Source organism: Eublepharis macularius, chromosome 3, assembly GCF_028583425.1.
Source record: "Eublepharis macularius isolate TG4126 chromosome 3, MPM_Emac_v1.0, whole genome shotgun sequence".
Classification (NCBI taxonomy): Eukaryota; Metazoa; Chordata; class Lepidosauria; order Squamata; family Eublepharidae; genus Eublepharis; species Eublepharis macularius.
The window spans coordinates 168373482-168399505 of NC_072792.1; the positions used below are offsets into that span (position 1 = coordinate 168373482).

Consider the following 26024-nt stretch of genomic DNA (forward strand, 5'->3'; position numbering starts at 1 on the left):
TTCGGGAATCACAGCTCACTTCTTAGTGTCTTTGAGTTGAAGAGCATGAATTTGAAGGGGGAAATTTGTCTTGTGTAACAAAAGATCACCCTTCAGGCATTTGCTTCAAAGTCGGGTAGCCGACCTCCAGGTGGTGGCTGGAGATCTCCCGGATTTACCAGTGATCTCACGTCCAGACGGGATCAGGTCCCCTGGAGAAAATGGCTGCTTTGGAATGTGGAGTGTGGCACTGCTGAGGTCAAATCCCTCCCCAAACCCAGCCCCCTTCAGGCTCCACCCCCTAATCTCCAGGAAATTCCCAGCCTGGAGTTGGCAATCCTTATTCGCGATGGAAATTTCCCCTGCCGCCCGCGCTCCCCCACAAAGCAATGGCGGCTCCAGGTTTCCTCCACAGAGCAACGAGCTCCCGTGTCCCTTCTACCCCGCTTGCCTTGTCGTCCGCACTACGCTCGCAGGGGAGAGCGGCCCGGCCGCCTGATTGCGCACGCGCAGTTTCTCCTTGTGGCGCTCCGACTCCACATTGGCGGAAGGGCGGACGGAGGGAACCATAGAGCGAGAGATGGAGACGGCGGCTAGAGAAGAATTAGGTACCGTTCTCTGACGGGATGGGCAAAGGGGTTGCCTGAATGGAGACCCGCTAAATAGAGGGGTGGAGAAGTCCCCCTGACGAGGGATGGGGCTTAGACTATGGAAGAGGGAGCGGATGCCCTGATTGCCCCTCTTCTGCACTCCCCCGAAAAGGGATGGTTTGTTCCATTGAGTGTACCGTATCCTAGGAGTCGGACAAACCATCTTGAACGGAGGGGGGGGGGAAACGAAGAGGCTGCTATGCCTCTCTACCGCATCTCCTGCAAAATTTTCAGAATCGGTTGCCTTCTGTGCTTGCAGCTGCTGGTTTCGGAAAGAAAGGGTGGATGTGCACATATATTCGCAATGCAATCCTAAAAAGAGTTACTCTGTTCTAAAACCCATTGATTTCAATAGGCTTAGCCTGTAGGATTGCCCTGTAGGACTCCTGGAGGGCGTCTCGGTTTCAAGTCGCGCTATGTAAAAAAAGAGACCGTGCCTATTTCAACTTTTTCAAGATGGGGCATTTTTTCTCATATCTATTGCTGAGAGGTTTTAAAAAAAATGTTGGTGACCTTTTCTTTAAACGATTGTGTGATGGAAGATAATGGAAGATTACTACGGTGGTAGCTGCAAATAGAATTTGACAGTCGGTGGGTTCAGGGATTCAAACCAGTGCGTTGACAGACGTCTGGACGTTACGCGAGCATTGCACGATAGCAATAAGCCGCAGCAGAAACGTCTTGTGTGCCTCGGGTTGCAACCACAGATGGGGAAAGAATTCTCCCCTGCGAGGATAGGGGAGCTGTGCATGTTCTTTTCAATGTGTTGAGCTGACTAGCTTGTGTGAATTCTCCTTATGTAGATGAGCAAGATTCCGGTCCAGTAGCCCCTTAAAGACCACTAGATTTCCAGGGTGTGAGGTTTCACGAGTCAAAGCGTCCTTCAGAATCTTGCTCTTCTTCTGCAGACCAACCTGAGCTTTATGTAGGTCATAGACTCTCTGTCCTGCTTTGAAGTGTAGGGAGAAGAAGAGGACCCCTAGCGACGGTGATCTTGCCATGCTGTTGAGATGTGCCAGTGCATTCCAATGCATTGGGCCACATTACTAAATCCCCTCTCCAGCTCTAATGATGCGAGTGAGTGGCTACTGTTAAATCTACTCAGGTTCCTCTGGATTTGAATCCAGTGGCACCGTAGAGACCAACAAGACTTTCAGGGTATAAGCTTTTGGGAGTCAATCTTGTTGGTCTCTAAGGTGCCACTGGATTCAAATCCTGCTGTTCTGCTGCAGACCAACACAGCTACCTACCTGAAACAGGTTTCTCTGGGGTTCTGTCTTTTAAGAGGAGGAAATAGGGTGGTGCACCCAGCTGCTAAGCCTTAAGCACACCTACGTGGGAGCAAGAATGGTGCGGCTTATTTACATGTAACTGCTTAAGACTACAGTGTCATTCCTTTGACTTGATCATTTAATCTCGCCTGGAAGGCTGGTGGTAGAAGTGTACTCTGGACAGACAGTGGTGGGATGAGAAGGTAGAAGTCAACCTGTGCAACAGCCTGAAATTCACAATATGGGGAATAGCCCAAACAATTGGCTTTAGTTTGCAAGAGAAGCTATATTGCCCATAAATCTGCTTGCAAACTCCAGTGGTGATCTTCTCTTTGGCAAACATTTACAAATCTTCTTTCTGTATGTCCACCTGCTTCCTCTCTGTGCCTCAGATGGAGGTTGGAGTCATTGCTAGATTGTAAGTTTCTTGGCATCAAGGATTTTACTTCTTTTGAACCCCCCCCCCTTCTTTTTTTGGTTTATGAAGCTCTGTAATGTACTATGTAAATTTTTTGGCAATACTAAAAATATTCCTCCAACATAATCACTAGGTAGATGCGTGCAGAGATCTTAATGTATTTATTTACACTTCTTTTTCCTCTCTAATGGGGATCCAAAATAGCTTTCAACATTCTTCCCTTCTCTACTTTATCCTCACAACAACCCTGTGAGGTAGGTTAGGATGGACTATGACTGTCCCAACATCACCCAGAAAGCTTCCATGGCAGAGTAAGGGATTCAAACCTGGATGTTGCAGAGCCTAGTTCAATACTCTAACTACTACACCACACTGACTGTCCAGCCTCTTGGAATTGTGTGTGTGGACTTGTATATTCTCTCACTGAGGATTTCTGTATACTCTTTGATACTTTAATGAATTTGATATTCTAAACACTACATTAGCTCACTAGACTGAGGGCCAGAGTAGACATGACGGCGTCCCCATATGCAACACGGGGATGCTGTCAAATCTGGTTTAGCCCTAACATCTGAGAGACCCAGGTTCAAATATCCTGCCAACTGTGAATCTCATTGGGTGATTCTGAACCAGTCACACACTCTCAGTCTTACCAAATTTACAGGGTTGTTGTAAGGATAAAATGAGGGGAGAGAAATATGCTAACCGTGGGGCAGAGCAATCCCATTGTGCATTTACTGGGCAGTTCAAATTGTTGCTCCTTCAAATATACCTGGTGCTTTGGTGTACTGGAATAAAGAAGATAATCCTCTGCCTAGAACAGGAAGGTGAAGTTTGGTGCCAGTAAATCTTGCTTGGGGGCTTTCCTGTAGTGTGTGACTGGCCACTGGTGGCAACTGGATACTGAGCTAGATCATTTGTCGGTCTGATTCACCATTTCTGTTCTGTGTTATGGGGAAATAACCATATGCAGGGTGGGGCACAGTCCACAAAGAATGTTAAAAGGTTTAAGGAACTTGTGCCTGAGCAAGAGGGAATGGGATACCACTTCAGGGATCTGAGGAAGATCTTTGCCTTGTCTGGTAGTCAAAGACGTGCATGATTTTGGTGGTAGACTTCTGGACAGTGATGGAAGCTTGGAGAATATGACAAGGAAAAGCCAGCCAGTCAGGCAGAGGTGACCACAAGGTTACAGAGGAAGGAGTCAGTCTTAGCCCAGGGACAATCTGTGTAGTGGTACAGTAAATATAGTGCAAAAGGCAGAATCAAAGAGAGCCAAGTGGCATAGATAGTGGGTCGGGAGAGGGGTAGGAAGAAATGTGGAAAGTTAGTCTTGATCATATGGAAAAGATGAAGATGATGGAGCCAAGCGGAAATGCCATAGAAATATTCAATACTAATCTATTTTTTTGTCCCTCCCCTGCAGAATAACCTTATAATTTGCAACTTATAAGCAGAGTCCTCTGTTTCATAGCCTGTAGTGTATCAGTTTCAGGTGGTGTATTGGTCTGTAGCAGAAGAGCAAGATTTGCATCCAGTAGCACCTTAAAGACATGCAGAGAGCTCTAATGAAGAGAACTGACTCTCGAACGCTCATACCCTGGAAATCTAGTTGGTCTTTAAGGTGCTACTGAACCTGAATCTTGCTCTATAGTGCATCAGCGAAAAGAACCATTTTCACCGATTTCATTGTCTCCTGCTGTTTGCCTGCTCAAGTTTAACAGATTTTTGCTGAGCGAGAGCTGCTCGAAAGCTACATAAACTTTCAGCCTGTTGCAAGATTTGATTGTTTGCAATAGCATTACCCAGTTGTCTCTAGGCAAATAGTTTTAAGCTTGTTAAAACCATCACCCAGTTCCCTGAGATGTGTATCAGACAAGGACAACTATTTGTGAAACTTAAACTGGTTCGGCAAGTGAGTCATCTTTCTGGTCCACCTGCCTTGTTTTATTTATTTATTTATTTATTTATTTTCCACCTTTTTCACTGAGGCTCAGAGTGGATTACCCTGGGTAAGTCAATAAAATCAAGAAGGTGGGACATCCGGAAAACAGTGCAATAAGGTTTGGATGGTGGATATCTGTAGAATTCTGAAACAGAACGGAAACAAAGCATAAGCACTTAAACATGACATGCTAAATGATGCGGAAATTGCACAGTAGGAGCATACTTACACCAACGAACAGTAGATAGTAGTATAGCGTACAGTCCCTATCCCTATATCAAAGCATCTTTCTGAATCGTTCCATTACTGTACAGCCCTATTACCTGTGTAAAAAAGCCCTTCTCTTTTGCATAGTTTGTGGAAGCCAGGAGAGTGGGAGCCTTTCTGACCTCATGAGACAGCAGATTGATTCCATATAGTAGGGGCCACAGCGGTGAAAACATGCATACAGGCAGTTGTTGATTTTGCCCATTTGCAGGGTGGCACCTACAGAAGCTCCTGCTCAGATGAGCGAAGCTGTCATGGTGGAGCAAAGGTAGGAAGGCAGTCCTGCAGATATAAGCAACCAAGGCCATGAAGGGCTTTGTATGTGAATGCCAGTACCTTGAATTTAACCTGGTAATTGATGGGCAGCTATGGTGTGACTGCAGAATAATATGCATGCTCCACTGAGTTCCTGATAATAACTGAGCTGAGGTGTTCTGCACCAATTGGAGTACATATAAATAGTGTACAGGATTGGACTACTACCCTCTCACTTCATTTGTCGGGACACTGCCCCGTTCCACTGTTGTTCTGCATGTGGAATCCTCTTTTAATGTCTTTCTTTTTTCTTCCCTCATGCTGGCTATTTATTTATTTAGAATATTTCTATGCTGCTTCTTTAGAGTCCTTCTTGAGGTGGCTTACAGTTAAAAACCACAGTATAATTTAAAAAGCCATTAAATATAGACCTTCACACCAAGTGAAGATACAGGAGTGTCCAGTGGCAATTAAGATTTCTTCCCTTCCTCCCTTGCATCCTGCTTTTCCACTCCCCAAGCAATCAGTGCCAGAGTAAGAAACAACAGAGCAGAGCCGTGTTTCATGAAAACCTTTGTTTGCCTTCACCCTAAATTGTTCTCCTCTATTATGCAGTCAGAGAGAGGGCAGGATGTATTGCTTGTGCTCTGGTTTGGCTACCTGACCAACAAGCCAAAGTGGATGACTTGCAAGCCTATTCAGAGTGAGGGTAGTGCTTCCTCCTTTTGCTCTGGTTTGGCATAGTGGATGCTTTCAAGTAGCCAAAGGCAGAGTTTGGATGTCACATCATTAAATTTTATTTATTTATGTCATGTATAGTCTGCTTTTCTCACTGAGACTCAAGGCAGATTACACAGTGTGAGATTAGTACAGTCAGTATCAAGAGCAATTTCATAAACAATGCCATAGAGTAAATAAACACAAGTTTACAAAAATATAACATTAGCAAGAATCCAATACAGTGGAAGAAATGCTGAAACAGAACATAAAACAATTCTAGGGCTGACATAGTGGTGACGTCTATGGATGAAGTCTATGATCCTTAACTCATTAGCAGAGCAACTGAGACCCCTCCCTACAATACAAAGGCCTTTTTGAATAATTCGGTTTAATGTCCTCCTCTTTTTAGAAAAAGCAGCTGCAAACAGCATACACAGCTTGAGGGAAGGGCTCTGAAACGTTTTGCTTCTCTTAACACCCCGCTCCTCATTTTTGCGGCAAAAATACAGTGTAGTCCTAGAAAACATGCAATAGAAGAAAACAGTGATTGTGACTTGCCAGAGCAATGGATTAAACTACCTGATGTGGAAAATTTGCCAAGAAGTCACTACTTTGTTTGACCTTACCTTTGTCTGTGAAGATGCCCTTCCCCTTTCTTGCAGTAGTTACCTAGGCAATCCGCTCTTAGTTTCCTACTGAAATCAAATGTAGTGACTGGAATTTTTCTTTGAAATGAACCAAGCTTTGTGCCATTGTGGGAAGATTTATTTGTCTAATGAATAAAGTCAGTTAGCAAGTGTAATTTTGGATCCATTTCCAGCGGGACCATTTTCTCTTGATCAGAGTGCACTTTTGGACAGAACTTTGACTCCTTTTTTGGGGTGTTCTTCACAAAAGGAGAGTCAAAGTAATTGAACAGTTGTCTTGGGAAATGCAGCTGTTGGCTGAGAGGTGAACTTATTGCATGTCAGCCCAAGCAGGGGAAGAGCGATTCCTGTTGAGGCATGTGAGTAGGAAGAAGGATAGCTGACCTGCGAATAGCTTGCCAGGTTTCTTGATGGGCAATGCAATAGGTGTTCAGAAGCACGGCTGTGTTTAGATCTTGGCTTTAAAGAGAGACATTTCTCTGGTGATGTTTATATCAAGGTTGGGTTCTGTATATGAGAACGGGTCAAAATATGCAGCTGAATGAAGTGGTGGAATGGTACATGGCTCTGTTGAATGCTAACCCATAAATCTAAACTCCAAGTAGTGGGGAAAGACATCCCATGTGCGCAGGTATTCTAGGAATTAAAAGGGGTATATTATAGTTTGTGCATGTTTGGTGTGCAGTGTAGGACATACAATAATCATGTGGCTCTTTTGGCTGATGGGATTTGCGAGTGCAGTCCATAGAGTGAGTACCCATTGGGTTAGAACAGGCGACCTCAACCTCTTTGAGCCTACTGGCATATTTGGAATTCTAACACAGTGTGGTGGGTGCAGCAACAAAATGGCTGCCACAAAATGGCTGCTGCAGGAGATGGAGCCAGTCACAAAATGGCTGCCACAGCTTTCCTTCAGTTACACAGTGAAGATCCTTGTGCTGTGGAAGCAGCTTCTGCCAAAGCAATGCTTTTAAAAATCTGCACAGCTAATGAAACCTCCAATGGCCAATCAAGCCCTGCTGGGCAAAAGCCACCTCTGGCCCTACCCACTTTCTAAAAATACTTGGTGGGCCCAGGAAAGGTGTCAGTGGGCATAATTGTGCCCATGGGCACTGACTTGGGGACCCCAAGGTTAGAATATTGGACTAGAGCCACACTCAAATCCCCACTGTGCCATGAAGGTCACTGGGTGACCTTGAGCCAATTATTGTCTCATCCTGACAACCTTCGCAGGTTTGTTGCTAATAAAATTGGGAGGAGAGAGCCACATATGCTACCCTCCGCTTAGGGTTGCCAGCTCCAAGTTGGGAAATTCCTGGAGATCTGGAGTGTGAAACCTGGAGAAACCTGGAGAAAGTGGGGTTTGGGGAGGGAAAGGACCTTGGCATGGCATAATTCCATAGAGTCCACCCCCAAAGTAGCCATTTTCTTCAGGTGAACTGAACTCTGTGGCCTGGAGACAAGTTGTAATTCCAGGAGATCTCCAGCCACTACCAGGAGGCTGGTGGTAACCCTACCTCTGCTTCTTGGAACAAGGGTGGCTATTCCAGATTTTTAACTGAAGTGACTGGGATTTTAGGACTGCCATTGAGAAAAGCATGCTTAATCATCTCTGATCTTTTCCTCCTGGAAACTCCGGGCCTTCCTGGGAGCCCTGTTTGAACATAACTGTTTCAAGTGAATGAAATGAAAAGATTATCCTGCCTACCTGGATGACAAACGTTTTGGGTAGGGAGAAACGGAGATGTTGTTGTGCTTTTGTGATGCCAGAGGGATTCAGACCGGCTTTAGCGACTGAAGTCATGTGCCACTTGTCAAGTGATATGCAAAACAGTGAAGGAATTATGGTTAGTTGTGACTAGGAAAAAAGGGTAATTCTGAATTGTCCTGGAATTGTCATGTACTAGAAATGAACCTGCAGTTGGTGAAATGGGTGCTGTTTAGCTTCACAAAGTGCTGTTTGGTACTTCACAAAGTACCAGAAGTGCTCTGTGTAAAATGAGGCATTTACTTGGATTTTTATACCCTGCTTTTATCCCCAGCGGGGTCCCAAAACGGGCTACCATCTCATTCTTTTCTCCATTTTATCGGTAGGCTAGTTTAAGAAAGTGACTGGCCCAAAGTCAGCCAGTGGGCTTCCATGGCAGAATTGTGATTTGAACCTGGGTCTCCTAGGTCCTGGTCCGGCATTGCAGCCACTATAGATGGTGAGAATGCCTGGGCCCGAGCTCACTCATGAAGACCAGAGTTCTCTTGGTAGCTTTGGCAAGGAATTTTGTAGAGATCTAGGTTAGAAAAGAGGGGAATATTAAGGGCATCAATTTTTTTAGCAATATAACTGAGTGTGAAGGGAGATAAAGGCCTTTCCCCCCCCCTCTTTGTGCTCATATGCTTTTAGCATTGTTTTCTGATTCTGATACTGGAAGTAAGATAGCCCCGTTTGGTCTGGATCCTGATTTTAACAGTAAGTCTACCACTCCTCTTTCCTCAGTTTTCATAGAGTTTGGCTCTATGTTGTAAGATTAAATAAGTTGGAAGCCTCAACAGACCTGCCACAGTTAACTGGGGCATTGTGTCCCTGTTTGTCTTGGCATGTATGGTCTCTGCAGTTTTGAATGATGAATCAAAATCTTTTAAAGACAATCCTGGATTCAGGTATTATATGGGGCAGAGGGAGTGGAGGCAGGCAACTAGCGACTTCAGAAAACTTTTGGGTGTATGAATAGTGCAGTGTGTGTTAATACATGCTTGGTTGCATTGTGTCCTGATAATTCAGAAGAACAAAGGTGTGAGGGCTTTTCTGAGAAAAAGAAAAAAAAGGGTGAAGAGATTTTTCTACAGGAACTTTCTGGAGATTTGCTGCTTTCCCATAATCCTTTGATTATGTAAGGACAGAACAAGTTGTCCCAGGTTGTCCCAAGAGCAGCTAGGGGGTGGCTGTTTAGAATATGAAAACCATGTTCTTTGCAGTACGGCATAAAAAAACTAGTAATAAGAATAATAATAACATTCGATTTATATACCGCCCTTCAGGACAACTTAATGCCCACTCAGAGCAGTTTACAAAGTATGCCATTATTATCCCCCAACAAAACACCCTGTGAGGTGGTTGGGGCTGAGAGAGTGCCAGAGAACTGTGACTAGCCACCCAGCTGGCTTCAAGTGGAGGAGTGGGGAATCAAACCAGGTTCTCCAGATTAGAGTCCCGCGCTCTTAACCACTACACCAAACTGTGAACTCAGCATTCCACCACTCTCTTCCCTCTCACCTACCATGTTATCTCCTGCAGTCACCCCTTGACCCAGGAAGATCAGTATTTTTGCTAACAAAAGTTGGTAACCATAGGAGCAGCATATGGTCTGCATCGGGCAACCTCCATCTTGGAAAGGGCCACACAGTGTTTGGCAGGGCTTTTTTTCAGCTGGAATGCGGTGGAACGGAGTTCCGGAACCTCTTGAAAATGGTCACATGGCTGGTGGCCCCGCCCCCTGATCTCCAGACGGAGGGGAGTTTAGATTGCCCTCTGTGCCACTGGAGCAGCGCGGAGGGCAATCTAAACCCCCCCTCTGTCTGGAGATCAGGAGGTGGGGCCGCCAGCCATGTGACTATTTTTGCCAAGGCGATTTAAACTTTTAAAAACTCCCCCCTTGTTCCAGCTGACCCAAAGTGACATCATTGGCCCTGGGAGCATCCGTGCCCTTTGCGTGCGCACATGTGGTACCAGGGATACCACCTCCCGCCAAGAGTTGCCCCCTGTGCTGGCAACCCACTGAGTTCTACCACCTCTTTTCCCAGAAAAAAACCCCTGTTTGGATCTCATGCTCAAATTAGACCGTGGGATTCTGAGGTACTGACGGAGCAATTCTTAAAAGCCTGCATGGCAGATGAATGTGCTCATACCCTTGTAGATAGCATCTGATTGTAATGCAACTTTATTAACACAGCAAGGGTGAAATGAATGTTGGAAGGCTTCTGCATAATATGATCATTTCAGGTAGGTAGCCATGATGGTCTGCAGTAGAACAGCGGGATTTGAGTTCAGTGCCACCTTACAGACCAACACAATATTCTCTATCTATGCCAAGGGCTTGGGAAGAAGGTTAGGTTAACAGAAATCTATTGGCATAGCTGGTTTGGGGTGCAGAACCCCCATTGCTTATTGAGTAAATCGAAAGCGAGCTTTTCTGCCTGCTGGGGCCGGCCCACACTGCCCTCGTTGCCCATATTGATGGTTGGCATGGTTCCTGCCAAGGAGCACCCTTTCTGATGGTTGGGTTGGCATCAGCCCATTAAGAAGCCATCCAAGGCAGTTGGACTGAAGCAGCTATGCATGTGTGAAAGGACATCAAGCATGTAATGGCAAGGTTTTTGGTAGATTCTGAATGCTACCTGGCAACGCTATATATTTAAAATATTTAGATGTGGCCTTTCTAGCTGACTGTAGCCGTTCAAGATAGTGAACAAAAAAACTCTGGCAATGAACAAATGTTTCCTGCCTGTTTTTGCCTGAAGAGGAGTGGCAGTTAGGGCTGCCAGTTCCAAGTTAGAAAATTCCTGGAGATTTGGGGGGTGGAGTCTGGGGAGGGTTTTATTTGACCTCAGCATGATATAATGTCATGTCATAGAAGACACCCTCCAAGGCAGCCGCTTTCTCCAGGGAAACTGATCTCTATGGCCTGGAAATCCGTTCTAATTCCGGGAGATCTCCAGTCACCACCTGGAGGCTGGCAACCTTTGCACCTCCTTGGGGCAGGCATAATCTAATTCCTGAGCTGCCACTGAAAAAGAGCAGGTCTGTACTGCAGCATATTGGCTTGTTTGAAAGGAGGACTCAGTCAGGTGGAGGCTGTTGGAGGCTGGGAGGTGGTGGTGGTAGGGTTGCCACCTCCAGCTGGAAAATTACTGGAGATTCTGGGGGTGAAGCCTAAAAAGGATAGTGTTTGGGAAGAGACCTCAGGGATATAAATATCATAATGTTCACCTTCCAAAGCCGTTGTTTTACCCAAGAAAATTGATCTCTATGGCCTGGAGATCAGATCTAGTTGCGGGTGATCTCCTGCCTCCACCAGGAGGTTGGCATACTTGGGTGGCGGGCATGCTGGAATTAGTAGTTTGTGACTAAGCTGGCTCTTTTTCTTGTGCACTGGATTTTGTTATAGGTTCCTTTCTCAGTCTTTCAAAAGAGCATTATGTATAAACTAAAAACATAAAGGGTATGTGGGTATGTATGTGGGAATAATCCGTAACAATCTGGAAAAGAAAATTTTCAGGGCTCTCCTCAAAGTTATTTTTTTGTAGGAAAATTTGATAAAAATCTAGGAGGGGACTCCATTTGTTTTTTGACCCCCAAGGACTTTTTACAAATTTTCCAAAGGAGAAATTAGAAGTTTTAGCCGGCATTGGGGAAAAAAACAGCTCCAATGAAATATTTTTCTCTTTCGGAATCTGTAAGATATGCTTTTTAAAACAAGATTTTACTCACTATGGAACATATCACTCATAGAAAAACCCTTCATATACGGTGTTAAGCAATTTAATGTGCCCTATAAACATGCAATATTTTCAGTGATGTGTATGTTTAAATACTTAGGCCTAATCTGGGGTACAGTTAATACGCTATAAGGTATATGATACACTGTCAGAGTTCAGTGTTTTTAACTTGCTATCCAAATATGCTGCTAGCCCTATTGTAACTGTATGAGACTTTCTGTCCAAATAACATTTTCTTTTGTACACTACAAAACATATAGTATCTATTTTCTAGTTATATTCTTTGCTGTCTCCTAGACAGCAAAAACTAAGATGTAGCATGGTGTACAGCATTTTGCAGCACCCCCAAGTCTTGGGGGAAGGGTGGTCTAGACCCAACTAAATTCCTCTGGCCTGTTGGAAAACTTAATTTTGGTGGTCTCTTATAGAGAAGTAAATTCTTCATATATAGAAAATCAAGCATTCTGAGAGCTGAATTCCAATCTTGCTCTGGCCTTGACACCCTAGTTTTCTGTGTACAGGGAATTTTGTTTGAATGACCGTCCATGCAATTTTCCCACCTGCAGTCTGACGTGCTGCCATTAAAGAATCTTCCCACGTCCAGCTTTGCTTTATATGAGCTAGTGTTTTGGCTTTGGAAGGCATTAAAAATCAATGATCCTTTGTAACAATCGCTGAAGCAGCCTCATTAGAGTGTGGCCAGTCCCTTGTATTTGGGTTCATAATTACTTGAGTTACAGGATTTCGGGCAGGATGAATGATCGTATGCCATCTCGGTAGCTATAAGTGGTAATTAATCGATAATGGTAAAATGCAATTTTTGTTCTTTTAATAGACTTGGAAGTAAGGAAGCCTTTAATTGGAGACCAGCGCTCGGAAAGTGATGAAGAGACTGAAAACGAGTTGCTGCCTGCAGAAAGGAAATACCAACTTGAGGAACAAGAAAGCATCACGTATGTACCATATTCCTTCTTGGAGAATTTTTAAACATAAACAATTTCTTCTCTCTCTTGTGGGCTGCTATATATATGTGTTGTTGGGGCCTTTGTGATTTAACGATTCACATTTTAAGGATGCCATTTTTCAGTTTACAAATCCTGTTTTGTGGTCTCTGTGTTTTGTTTTTTCCCCCCTTCTCCCCCAGGTTCATACAAACACTCACTCACCTCCTCAAAGGGAACATTGGAACTGGACTTCTTGGGCTGCCACTTGCAATAAAAAATGCGGGCATTTTGGTAAGTGCTAGCCAGTTCCTATAATAGTATCAGTGGGAAAACTTTGCGGGGGAAGGAACTTTGGGGTCAATGTGGAACCACTTGCTTTGCGTGCTGAATATCCCGGGTTCAATGGCAGCATAAATGTATGGCATGCCAGGGCAAAAGGGGAACTGGGTAGTTCAGCCTGGCAGTTGGAATGGGAGAGCCTCTGATGGTAGCATCTCATTCAGCCATGGTTCCCAACACATATACAGCCTGCATGTACATCTGTTTGTAAGACAGAGCCAATGTGCTGGAGGGGGGGCGGGGGCAGTGGCAGCATAAATGTGTGGTTTCAATCACGGGTTCAGCTGTGCATCTGCTGAATGTAACATGAGAATTAACACATGCATAAAGAAAAATCAAGAGCACACTGTACACGGATTGCATGTGCATTCTCTGTAACTTGTGAACAGGACTAGATTCTTGCTAGTGATGGGTTGAAGCAAGAAACTGGAGACTGCCCTCCTGGAAATATTGTCAGCAACCAGGATGCCTGCTTACTTCCAAGCGTATTTTCAGAACAACGAGGGCTAGAAACTTGCATGCTCTACTGAAAGTGGAGACTTTTCAAAGCTGAAATCTCTGCCCAGTATCACATCCTTTGTCTCCCTCCCCCATTTCTGTTGAGTTTCAGGCACTACACAGGTGTAGAGTATTCTTTATAAAGTTTTTAGATCCTCTGTTTTTTATGCCTCCTGTACAGATTGGACCCATCAGCCTTGTGTTCATTGGAATTGTCTCTGTTCACTGCATGCACATTCTGGTTCGATGCAGCCATGACCTACGTCAAAGGTAAGTAGTGGTGAGGAACAGAATTAATTTTCTTCCAGACCTAACAGAGATTCCCCTTCTTTCCCTTTCATTTCTGATGCATGCTTGTGAGCTCGTGTCTCTGGGTTCTGCTTTGTTCCCCTTTGGAGCTTTACCTGATCTTGGGAGAAGGCTTCTATCTGTACTTAAATGATGACTGTGGCTGTATGGCTTGCTTCATCCAAAATATATGGCCCATTTGAGTTGCTTTATTTGAAATGCACCAAAGCCTACCCATCTAGTTTGCTGGTTGTGTGTGAGTTTTCTTAAGCAAGCCAGAATCCCTTTGTACAAAGCTCTATTTTGGTTAATAACTCTTGAGGAAATGATTACTCTCTTCCACTCCTTTTCCTTTGTTTTCCCCTTTTAGATTGAAAAAGACGTCCTTAGGGTATAGTGACACAGTGAGCTATGCGATGGAATTTGGTCCCTTTAACGCACTCCAGAGGCGAGCCTCTTGGGGAAGGTAAGCTCATCTTCAGCATTGATTCAGTTACCTTTAGCTCAGAGAATTATAACAACAACAACAACAACATTTGATTTATATACTGCCCTTCAGGACGACTTAGCGCCCACTCAGAGCGGTTTACAAAGTATGTTATTATTATCTCCACAACAAAACAGAGGTGGGTGGGGCTGAGAGAGCTCCAGAGAGCTGTGACTAGCCCAAGGTCACCCAGCTGGCTTCAAGTGGAGGAGTGGGGAATCAAACCTGGCCCTCCAGATTAGAGTCCCACGCTCTTAACCACTACACCAAACTGGCTCTCAGTGATGTGTTGCCCATATCTCAGTGGTATGATGTGTTGCCCATTTAAAAGAGAGGATCTAAGTGTAATGCGTTCAAATGCTCGAGGAAAAAAACAAATCCTGCAAGTTTGCCTGATCAGGGTCAAATCAAATGTAAACTTCTTATTTCAGTTCATAGACTGCCTAGCAACATGTACAGGGGATGTAACAATGTGTGGGGTTGGTTGTGGGACAGGTCTAGGCCTGCCAGGCCTCTAGTGCGGGCAAGGGGTCCCCTGTCCTCCCAAGATTCCATTGTCTTCTGTGCCTTGAAGTGGTGGTAGTAGAATTTTTTTAAAAATGCAACCATGTGTATTTACTGGAAGTTCTTACTGGAAGTGACGAAGGGTAGCTCTTAGAATCACCAGGAATTCTGTAGTTTTACTATAGAATTTTCAGTGATTCTTAGAGCTACTCTTTGTCACCTCTGGGGTAGCTCTAGAATTGCTAAAAACTCTATGGTTTTACCATAGATTTTCCCAGCAATTCCTATAGCTACGCTTTTTCTGCTTAAGGAGTATGCTGTCATGGAGGGAACATCACCATTGTCTCAAAAAAAAATGCAATATCCCTTTAAAATACTTGTTTCTCTTTATTCTGGCATTTGTCAAACTGATCTCCCTTCCCTTCCCTTGAGGGTCTTGAACTTCTTAAAGTGTAAAGCCTTGGGTTTCTACTTGGAGTTCTGTCTAGTACCTCATTAACATAGAAATGACCACGTAGCTCCTCCATTGCTTGCAAAAACAGCTTTGTCTACTTACAGACAACTTCAGTGTATTTGATTTTTTTTTCTCGGTGCCTCTGCTCCTCTACAAACCAAGTGTCTCTTAAACTTGACTTGATTTTTCTTTCCTCTTAGGTGTATTGTTGACTTCTTCCTGGTGATTACTCAACTAGGCTTCTGCAGCGTTTATATCATATTTTTAGCAGAAAATTTGAAACAAGTAAGTAGTGTTGGAAATGAGAGATCGGGAGAGGGGGTTGTTATTACATTTTATCTTTTGTCTTATGTCTGTTCTTTAAAAAGAAGCCTGGGTGTGCCCCTTCAGCTGTTGCCCCTCTGTGAGCTTTAGACTAGACTGCTACAGCATGCTGTGTCTGGGGCTGCCCTTGATAGCAATTCATTCTGTGCTGGCTGAAGAGACTGGAGTGGGCTATATCCTGACGTTGCTGAGTTACTGGTAGCGCATGATGCTGTGGCAGATGCATTAGCTCACTGACCTCTTCCAGCGCAAGTAGAGGTGGTGGTTTTGATGTGTTCCCACTGACTCATCATACTGTAAAACCTCAACCAGCTTAAGCCCTCCCATGCATTGTTTTACAACCAAGTAATGTAACGACAGGACACCTTCAGATGGGTATTAAAAACTCCCCAACAAACTTAACCAAAATTTACACAAACAGACATGAGATTTCAGTATGAACCTGCAGAAAAAACGTCGTCTGCTAACCTTACCCTTCCTGCAAACCTTCCCAAATGTCTACCAGTAAAACTTTCTGGTTTATGTTGAACACAACCATTGCTCAAAAGTCAGTGTAACATCTGCCTTTGGTCTCCGTCCCCTTCCACTTAGCTAATTAAAAAATTGTCCTTTGAAATACAGTTTTAATTCTTCTGGGTGGGGGGGACGAGAGGCATATTTAAAACGGAAATCCCACTTGAAATCAGCTTGTTTCTTCGTTGTAGGATAGACTTTTGATAAGATGCTAGCAGAATATCAGTGGATAACAATATGATAGTAGTTAATCATGTTCCCCCCAAACATGTGTGAATTATTTTAAAATCAAGTGCCCTCTTACTGCCGCTGGCTTTTGCTGCATTCACGCACCGAGAGCATGAAGGGAGGCGTACTTGGTGGCTGCTGTAGACTGTAAATAAGAATGTTGTACAGTGGTTAGAGAGTCTGAGTAGAATCTGGAAGATCAAGGCTCAGTTGTTCCTTTTTCCATGGTAGATCTCTGGGTGATCTTGGGCCAGTCATCTCTCGCACCATCTACCTAACAGGGTTATTGTAAAAATGAAATACGGAGCAGAGTGACCTTTCCAAAAAGATTGCATCAAAACCAGGTTTGGGGAAGATTTAATCAAAGCAGGGGAAAACCTGAGAAATGGACACAATGTGGTATCCTCCAAATATACCTGTTCTGAAAGGACCTCATTCCTATATTGCTTTCTCTTTGGTTATGACAGGCTGGTGCTATTCAATAAACTGGTTTGTAAACCAACAAACACACACTTCTGTCTATAGATCCAAGGAAAGTTCATGCTGAACTAAATTTTGTTCGCTCTTGCTACAGTTAGTACGAACAGTGATTTAACAAACCATAGCTTGAAATCCTCTTTCGGTACCAACTGACAAACTTCGGTTTAAACAGTTTACATTCAGGCACTACAGCAACATATGATTTTGATTTAACTGTGGTCTTTTGTACTATCTCAACACAATCTTAGAGTTAAACGTTCCAGGGGGGAGTACAGAATTCCTGTTCATGTTTGTGCAGATGTAAAACCTACTGAGTTAAATGGCACTCAGTCTGCAGAGAACTACAGCCTTACTTGGCTATAACTTGGCAAATCTGCATGATAATTTGGTGCACAAATTAGGTAGCTGGTGTGTATGAACCAAGATGTATTCCATTTCAGAGGACTCTTTTCATGGAATGGGGGCACCTGTTGTACATTTTGGCCTGTAGGGGGCACCAAAGGAATGTCTGTTGGTATTTATTGCTGCTGTAATGCTATTTCTGGAAGTGATGGCGGGTGTTGTGTGTGCTTTTGTTGTGGCTGACAGGTGTGCACTTCAAAATTACCAATGGTAACATTCCCAAACTCTCTTTACAACCTAACCCCCTCCCATGTTGCACTTTGGTACATGAAAAGACTGGTTGATACTTCCTGACACATTAGGACCAAACTAGATGTGCAAGGAGGGAATCTTTAATCAGCCAGCCACTCTGATTGCCCTTTGGAAATGTTTTCCTAGGCTCTTACCTGACTAGCATCCATTTTTTTTCAGGCCAGGCAATGTCTTGCACTTATGCTATATGAGGGAGGGTGTTTATGATTTCATATCTGCTAACAGATGAACTAGGGTTTGATCCCTCCCCAATGACCTGTGATGTCTGAATGCAGATGATCCAACAAACTTTGTTTTCAAGCTAGGATTTGTTGCTGCCCTGACAGCTTTGTGTTGATTGTTGTTTGGTTGAGACATCTGAATTTGCAAACCGTAGTTTGTTGAATAGGATCAACATGAATAAGACGAATAGGATTTCAACATGCTGGACAATAGAGAAGGGGGATGTTGTTCTTGTTGGGCAGAGGCAAGAAGCAAACCAACTGGTGTTTAAGCGCCAACTGGGATTTGTTGCTTATGTTTGATAGACAAAGCAGAGTCTGTCTCATCAAAAACTGCATTGGTTTCTATACTTCACATAGTGAACCACACTGGACAACACAGTCAAAAAGGCACTGTAAAAACGGGGGGAGAGTGGAACTAGTTTCTTCATTTCAATATAACTTTTGTGACTGCGGCTTCCCGCCCTCACAAGAATTTTTGAGGTTGAAAATGGCACTGCCTAAGATAAACAGCATGGACGGAGATTTTGTTTTGCTAAGTTACTTGGCAGAGGGGGCAAGGGGGCAGCGCTTACCGTGCCCTGGACCAAGATGACTAAGTCCATGGAGTGACGCAGTGAGGGAAGTTTCTGTCGCTTCAGAGCAACTGGAGCCAATGATGTTATAGAGTCTGACATTGTGCAGGCAGGGCCAGGTTAGGCCAGAAATGAGTCACGTATGCAGACCAACATATCACCGTCTACAGCAATCTACAGTATGTGGGGGATGGAATCGGAGGCGGGCTTCTCTTTCAAGTTAACTTCTTTAGCCAACTTCGTTTCTAACCACTCAAGGGGCATCGGGTTTATACCATCTAAGCTGCAGCCAGCAAATAACAACAACAACAACATTGGATTTAAATATAAATCTGCATAGCCATGCAGTAGTTCAATTTCCTGAAAAGTCTGAAGTTTGCATCCCTTTTTTATTTTGCCGCAAGAGTAGCTCTGATCTGGAACAGAAAGGTTAAAATGGTGTTTTACCAGACTGACTTTCTACCTCGCAGGCAAAGACTGGCTTAAAAAAAATAAAAATAAAGACTAGCATTTTGAATTCTAAGATTTGTGGCAAGACATATCGCGGACTTGAAGGGAACCAAAGGCCACCCTAGCTGTTTAAAAGATGTTCTTAGGAATATGAACTTTGATATTTGCTTAAGTGGCAGAGTACTTCGTGGGGGGATCAGGGATTGGATCCAACCCTTGGTTTCCATTAATAGAGCTCCCCAAAATGCTGCTCCTGGGGGAAAGAGGACTCACAGGGACAGCATGAGGAGCAAATTGAAGATCTCTGATAAGAGGGAGAGCTGCTGGAAATTGCACCCCCCAAAAGAACCTAACCTGGGATCCAGCCCCCAAACATTATAGGATGGCTTGTTTTTTTGCAGGTGATGTACTGTGTACCAAAAATGTGATTTCTAGAATATGTAATTGCTCCTTGAATTTTAATGTTTGAAACACACAATCAAATTGAAGATTTGCCTGACACCAGTTTGGTGTAGTGATTAAGAGCGGCAGGACTCTAATCTGGAGAGCTGGGTTTGATTCCCTTCTCCTCTGCCTGAAGCCAGCTGGGTGACCTTGGGTTAGTCACAGCTCTTCCAGAGCTCTCTCACCCCCCTCCCCACCTCACAGAGTGATTGTCGTGAGGATAATAATAACACACTTGGTAAACCGCTCTGAGTGTGGCATTAAGTTTTCCAGAAGGGAGGTATATGAATCAAATGTTATTATTATTAAACACAAAACTAAACCAGTTGCATTGAGATGCCGTTCCAAAATTATTATTACTTTCTCCATATGAATGATATGGAAACCTCTTGTCCTTATTAGATTAGCTGTTGTTGATATGCTATGAATTGGGGTAGGGAGATCCAAATTATGGGGCAATGCTGCAGATGCCATTTAGACAGCTGTGTTGCCTATCACGGCATTGGCTTCTTGTACAGTGAAAACTTTGTTAAGTGATGCAAACGGTTGCATGTATATTTCTTTCATATATAGAAAATTACGTAAGAGGATTAATCGCCTTTCTGATTCATCTGCCAGAGCAAGCAACCAGACACTTTTTCAGTGCAGCCGCCTCAAAACATTGTTCAAATATTTGTGTTAAAAACACAGTGTTCCTGTGAAGCAAATAACTGGAAATGTAAAGCTTATATCTAAATCTCTTCTGCGGGGTGAGCGAGCAACATTATTTTCTAAGCCCTTACACTGGCTTGGATCACGTGTAGAGGATTAACAGTTCCATCCTAGGCAGAATTACTTCAATTTCAGCCTGTTGACTTCAGTGGCCTTAGACTGGAGTAACTCTGCATAGGATTGCACTCCTAAGGCTGCCAATCTAATGTACCTATAAGAATATATAAGGGAAAGTATGCTTTTGAGTAAATGCTTTGGACTAGGCTGCAAGAGTCTTGGGGAGATCAAGATTAATAACAACAACAAGTGTTCATATACCGTTCTAGACAGATTAGTGCATCATCCAGAGCGGTGTTGTTATTATTCCCACAATACAGCTGGGGAGCTGGGGCTGAGAAGAGGGTCTTACCCAAGGCCACCTACTGAGCTCATGGCAGTAGTGGGATTCGAACCAGTAGAGTGCTGATTCGCAGCTGAACTACTTAATCACTGTGCTATTTCTGTGTATATTTCCTAGCATTAACTACCTGTAACTTTAGTAGAACTATAAAGACTTTTTTTATTTAGGCCATAGCACAACCCATTATAGTTTTGACCAAGGAATGTCTGAGTAGAGAACTCAGAATAAATGCTTGGAGGTTTCCTTTGCCAGAGAACAAAGCTTGCCCTTGGTGAGATGGTGCTAACTTTTTATTGGGAAATAAATTGACATAATTCACACTGGTTTCAGTTGGATAGATGTGTTGGTCTGCAGTAGAAGAGCAATATTTGGGTCCAGTAGCACCTTAAAGACAATCTAGATTTCAAGGTATGAACTTTTGCAAGTCAAGGGAGCTTTGACTCTCAAAAGCTCATACCCTGGGCATCTAGTTGATCTTAAATGTGCTGCTAAACCCCAATCTTGCTCTTATAATTAACACTGTTTAAAGATCAGTTAGCAGCACATTCATAATTATTCAGATTGCTGTTAACCGCATAGGGGAACAAATATCACCAAGCACACAGGTCCCTATATTACTCATGGGTTTGAAATTACTCCCTAGAAGGCTTGGGGGGCAGGGAGAAGCAAGAGCGCTTTGTGATCATGTTAGCTTTTTTTCCTTTGGAGAGACAGTGGTAAGAGGGAAAGGATTTAGTGTCTTTTTTACACACGATATATTGGGAGTGAGGCAATTCCAAATTTTGGATGGGTGGGGGCTATAAAAAGAAAGAGTCTTAGTGGGTTATACTTATTTGTTGTTTTGAACCCCATCCTAATCCAAGATGGGTGACTTCCAGAATCCTTGTTTTCAAGATATTAAAGGTAGGCAAATTCTGAACATGTATGGCTTATAATAATAATAACTTTGTGTTTATATACCGCTCTTCAGGACAACTTAACGCCACACTCAGAGTGGTTTACAATGTCAATGTCATTATTATCCCCACAAACAGACACCCTGTGAGGTGGGTGGGGCTGAAAGAGCTCCAGGAGAACTATGACTGACCCAAGATCACCCAGCTGGCTTCAAGCGGAGGAGTGGCGAATCAAACCTGGCTCTCCAGATTAGAGTCCTGCCACTCTTAACAACTACAATGAATTGGCCCTAATTTAGGGATCACCAGAACATGTTGATTCAGTGTTCTAGCTGCTCCCATGGGTGTCTGTCTCAATTCCAGGATACACCTCTGCCTGGAGAGAGTTGTGGTTCTCTTATATACAGGAGATTCAGGAGTTGAGTGCGTGTGAGGATATTGAGGTTTATGGAACTCAGAAGAAGAAGAAGAAGCTGAAGCTCTTTTCATAATTTAAATAATCAACACAGTGTATTTTTTCCCTGCAGGTTTATGAAGGGTTCTCAGCAAATAAATTGGTGGCTGTGAATGCCACTGGAACCAGTGGGACCTCGGAAAAAAGGGGCACTGATCTACGGCTGTACATGCTGTGTTTCCTTCCATTTTTGATCCTCTTGATTTTCATCCGTGACCTTCGGAGTCTGTCTCTGTTTTCGTTACTTGCAAACTTATCCATGGCCATCAGCCTCGTCATTATTTATCAATATATTGCTCAAGTGAGTAGAGATATTGAGAGAAATTCCGCCTCCCCTTTTTTGGCTTTTAATCTTGCAATCCATTATTTGGGCTCCAACAGCTTCTGAGTTTGTATTGGGAAAATCCTACCAATGATCAGCTTCATTCCAAACCTAACACCTTTCAGTGTATTCTTGAGACCTTTTCAGTCCTCAGTCACATGTTGGAGTAGATGCATGTTGCAGAGAACATCCAGAGCGAGACTTGTGACAATACCGAGGGAAAACTGGCACTCTTGCGTGACTACGTTTCTCCTTTTAACAGATCGGGACTATCTCCTAATGTTCCTTTTCATTCACCAGTGTAATTTCAGGCGTTTTTTTTCCTTTTGTATGAGACTTTAAAATAAGGTATATGTAGCACATTTTTATTCCACACTCCCTGCAAGGAGGTCAGGGTGGTGTTTGTAGGTTAGCATAGTGGTTAAGTGGTTGGGTTGCGAGTCAGCACTCTGCTGGTTCATCTCCCACTACAGTTATGAGCTCAGCAGGTGGCCTTGGATAAGCCTCTCCCTCAGGCCCAGCTCCTCAGCTGTATTGTGAAGATAATAATAACACTGACCTCGTTCACTGTTCTGAGTGGGGCACTACTCTGCCCAGAAAAGCAGTCTATGAGCACACGGTTATTATTATTGTTATTTTATCCTCACGGCAATTCTGAGGTAGAATAAGCCAGGAGTGACTGGTCCGATGTTACCTGGCAGGAAAGAAGGGGTTTGGAACTGGGTTTCCTAGATCCCCGTCTGCCACACTGGCTGTCAGAGTTTCGAGAGATCCAGCTGTCTTGTTTCATGTTCACCAGTGAGATCACTAACCCCGCCCTCATAGCATCATGTACAACAGCAAGCTGTATGCTTGTGACTGTATGCGAGATGCTCTGCGCATTCACGTCTAGAAAAGATGATTGATGCTGGAGTGGGGTAGAAGTTAGCTTAACTTGAGAAGGGAAGGAAGAGTTGGAAATGGCTTGGGGAATGTGGTACTAAACCATATATATGCCATGGTATATGGGGAAAATTGGGGATGGTAGTTACATGGAGATACGCATAGAAAAACAGAAGCGCAGTTTCTGCCAGCTTAAGGGGACGGGGAGCTCACTGCCAAGGCAAGGTGGTTCAAGGAAAGTGGACTCTAAAAGAAAGACAGAAGAGTATAAACTGGCTTGAGTGACAAGACTGGCGTTATTAGCCTTTCAAAAACAAGTTCAGGGAACTTGGCCCAGACTGACAACATCATGGCCAAGGCACATACAGCTACTATGTGCCAAGTGAACAAGAGTCTTTCTTCTCCATCAGGAATCTATGTAGATTTTCAGATGGGTAGAGAAGCACCTACTAGATTTCAGGGCACAACATATAAGCAGGGGTGGGTGGGTGGGTAGATGTGAATTTCCTGCATTGTGCAGGGGGTTGGACTAGATGACCCTTGAGGTCCCTTCCAACCCTATGATTCTGTGATTCCAAGCTTAGCTAACTCTACTCAGATTTGTGGGATCTCTTGCCCTCTGCTTGTTTGTTTTGTGAACTGGCTCAAATGGGGTACCTCTGGTGGGCATTCGGGAGGGCATCTTCCCGAAGGACATTGCTCCTGAAGGAATAACCTCCTTCTCTCTAATCTCTCTCTCACCAGGGTTTAAAAAGTCCTGGGAAGCTGCCTCTAGTGGTTGGCTGGAAGAAGTACCCGCTTTTCTTTGGCATGGCTATATTTGCCTTTGAAGGAATAGGAGTGGTAAGTGTTGCCCCTCCCTCTCAGCGTATATTCTCAATTTATTACAGAAAATCATTTCTTGTTTGGCAGATAAAGGATTTCCAAATCTGTGTTGTGTGTGTGCATGGTGGAGAGGGGGGAGTTCCCACCCTAGACTGTGGACCTTGTACTTATTAACCAAAATCACATAGGTTGTTTTTCATGGGTTGCAGCCCAGTTTATCCAGACACTGTCTGGAACATTATGTTTAGTTCAGGTCTGCTTTTCCACACTTGACTAGGAAACCCTGTTTGAGGGTCTCAACACACAAGACAAAATACACTCGAATATGGGTAATTCAAGTGTATTTTGTAATTCAAGTGTATTTGAGTGTAATTCGAGTCTAATTCAAGCGTATTTTGTCTCATGTGGTTTGACCCTGAGTCATGGATGGCAAGGAAAATGCCTGTACCCCCCCCCCCCCCGGCATATTACCAAGATTGTTATGTGGTAGAAACACAACATGGATGCAGAAGAACACTAGAAATGAAATTATTAGCTAAGCAGCACATAGAAAAATCCTATGAAATAAAAGCTTTAAAAAAAAGTTTGAGCAGATTTTTTTGTGCTCATTTTTGGGCCTGAGCTACTCTGTAGTAACCAGTAGCTTGTGAGCTCTGTAGTAACCAGTAGCTTGTGAGCTGTTGGAAACTGCTGGTCTTAAAGGAATCCAAAGAAGATTTGTTAATGGGTGTACCTGCTCGTCACAAGATAAGGGTAGTCCCGGACAGATCAAATTTGGTGACAGGTTCTAGCTGCAGTTATAGGGGAGGTAGTTAGAGCCAAAGACAAGATTCTTTTCTTTCCAGGCTTGGAAAGGAGGTGTGGCCATGGGAGGGAATGAACAGGTGTGCCACCTGTTTGTTTAATGGTTAGGAATTTATGATTTAGAAAAGCTTTCCCTGTCCCGCAGAAAGGTAAGAGATGAGATGATGGTGGTGGAGAGTGCCCTCAAGTCACAGCTGATTTATGGCGACCCCTGGTGGGGTGTTCATGGCAAGAGACTAACAGAGGTGGTTTGCCATTGCCTGCCTCTGCAATCTTGTATAAAGTTTTACTACAAGGGTAAAATGTGGATTCCAGGATTCAACATTCCAGTTTTCTGTCTCTCCCCCCTATTCAAATATTATCAGCTTTGTAACAAAACTATTCATACTACTTGTAATTCCAGTCTAGATTGCTGTAGGCAGGGTTTTACTGCTATTCTGCAGGAGAAACGCAAAAAGTGATTCTGAGTACAGAATTCAGCTGCTTGAAACTTTCACCTTCTGCTTTAAAAAAGGCCGGTTGGTAGCTCTTGTGACTTCAAAGAAGTACTGGGAAGCGTGTTGGTAAATAGGTTTGTAGTTGCTGCGGGGAAAGGTTACAGTGCGCTGCATAGCTCATTACCTCTTCCAATAATGATCAGAACTAATTAGCCCCAAATACAGAAGTGCTGGATTAGCCCCAAATACAGAAGTGCTGGATCAGCCGTGTAAAAACTACTTAAATACCCTCATTTTCATAATTTATTGATGAAAACTTTGGCTACAGTGCAGAGATCACACAGCTCTGGTTATGTTCACAGAAACTCCAAACAAGCTGACTTGAGATTCTTGCATTGGACTTAATAAGCAAAATTACCTTTTAGGGCAGCTACAAAAATTGAGCTTTGTGCGCAATCTGCGCTGGCTTCCCCCCAGCCGGATCTCCGTTATTTCATACTGAAGTTCCCTCCCTCTTTCTTTCACCTCAAGGCCATATTGCTTGGCACGCATTTGATGCAAAAGTGGGAGGTGTTGGGGATCAGAGATGGAATTTGCACCTGGTGGAATTTGTGTTGGTTATACTTTTAGCTGGGCTTTGGGTTGAACATGGTTTTATAGTAGTTGTCCTGGATTAACGAGAACTGTGGAGGTCACTGCTGGATGGCTGGATGGCTGGATTAAATCATCTTGCATTATTGTGAAGTGTGAATGTTATTCCAGTAGGTTGCTAATAACTTAGGAGAATTGGACAGAAATGTGGCACACTGGTCAGTACGTACAAATTACGAGAAAGCAAAGTGGGGAGAAAACATGGAAATCGTGTTTGGAAAGCAAAGAAATCATTTATGTTGAGCTTTCTTTTGTTTCAGTGCTAGGAACTTGAGTGTGTGTTAATTTCAAGGGTTCTGATACTCTATAATGTTTAACATTTATATTTATATATTATATTTATATTTAAAATCCTCTGTCCAGCTTTTTTTACCACACTGCCCCTAAATCAACTAAAAAGCCTTCCTTTTACTTATAAGCTTGCTTGACCATAGATCTTAAGCTTAAATCACAAAACTACATCAGTTAAAACTTTTAAAACATCATAAAATCTTCGGAAAACATCATAATTTGAAGTCAGAAGAAATCATTCAAAGATAAAATATCCCAGTAAGATAACATAGTATAAAATACACAGCTAGAAAGGATAAATAAAAT

At 43.5% G+C, this 26024-nt stretch overlaps 1 protein-coding gene across 1 annotated transcript in view; it reads left to right on the forward strand.

Moving 5' to 3' along the window:
- Positions 1 to 512: 512 nt before the first annotated feature.
- Positions 513 to 26024, forward strand: part of SLC36A4 (solute carrier family 36 member 4) — a 64632-nt gene continuing 39120 nt past the window's right edge. Inside the window, exons 1-8 of the mRNA XM_054973803.1 lie at positions 513 to 587; positions 12478 to 12595; positions 12787 to 12877; positions 13605 to 13693; positions 14082 to 14177; positions 15357 to 15441; positions 21580 to 21807; positions 23455 to 23553. Coding sequence (XP_054829778.1) covers positions 560 to 587; positions 12478 to 12595; positions 12787 to 12877; positions 13605 to 13693; positions 14082 to 14177; positions 15357 to 15441; positions 21580 to 21807; positions 23455 to 23553 — 834 coding nt within the window. The 5' untranslated portion in view covers positions 513 to 559. The remainder of the gene's footprint in view (positions 588 to 12477; positions 12596 to 12786; positions 12878 to 13604; positions 13694 to 14081; positions 14178 to 15356; positions 15442 to 21579; positions 21808 to 23454; positions 23554 to 26024) is intronic.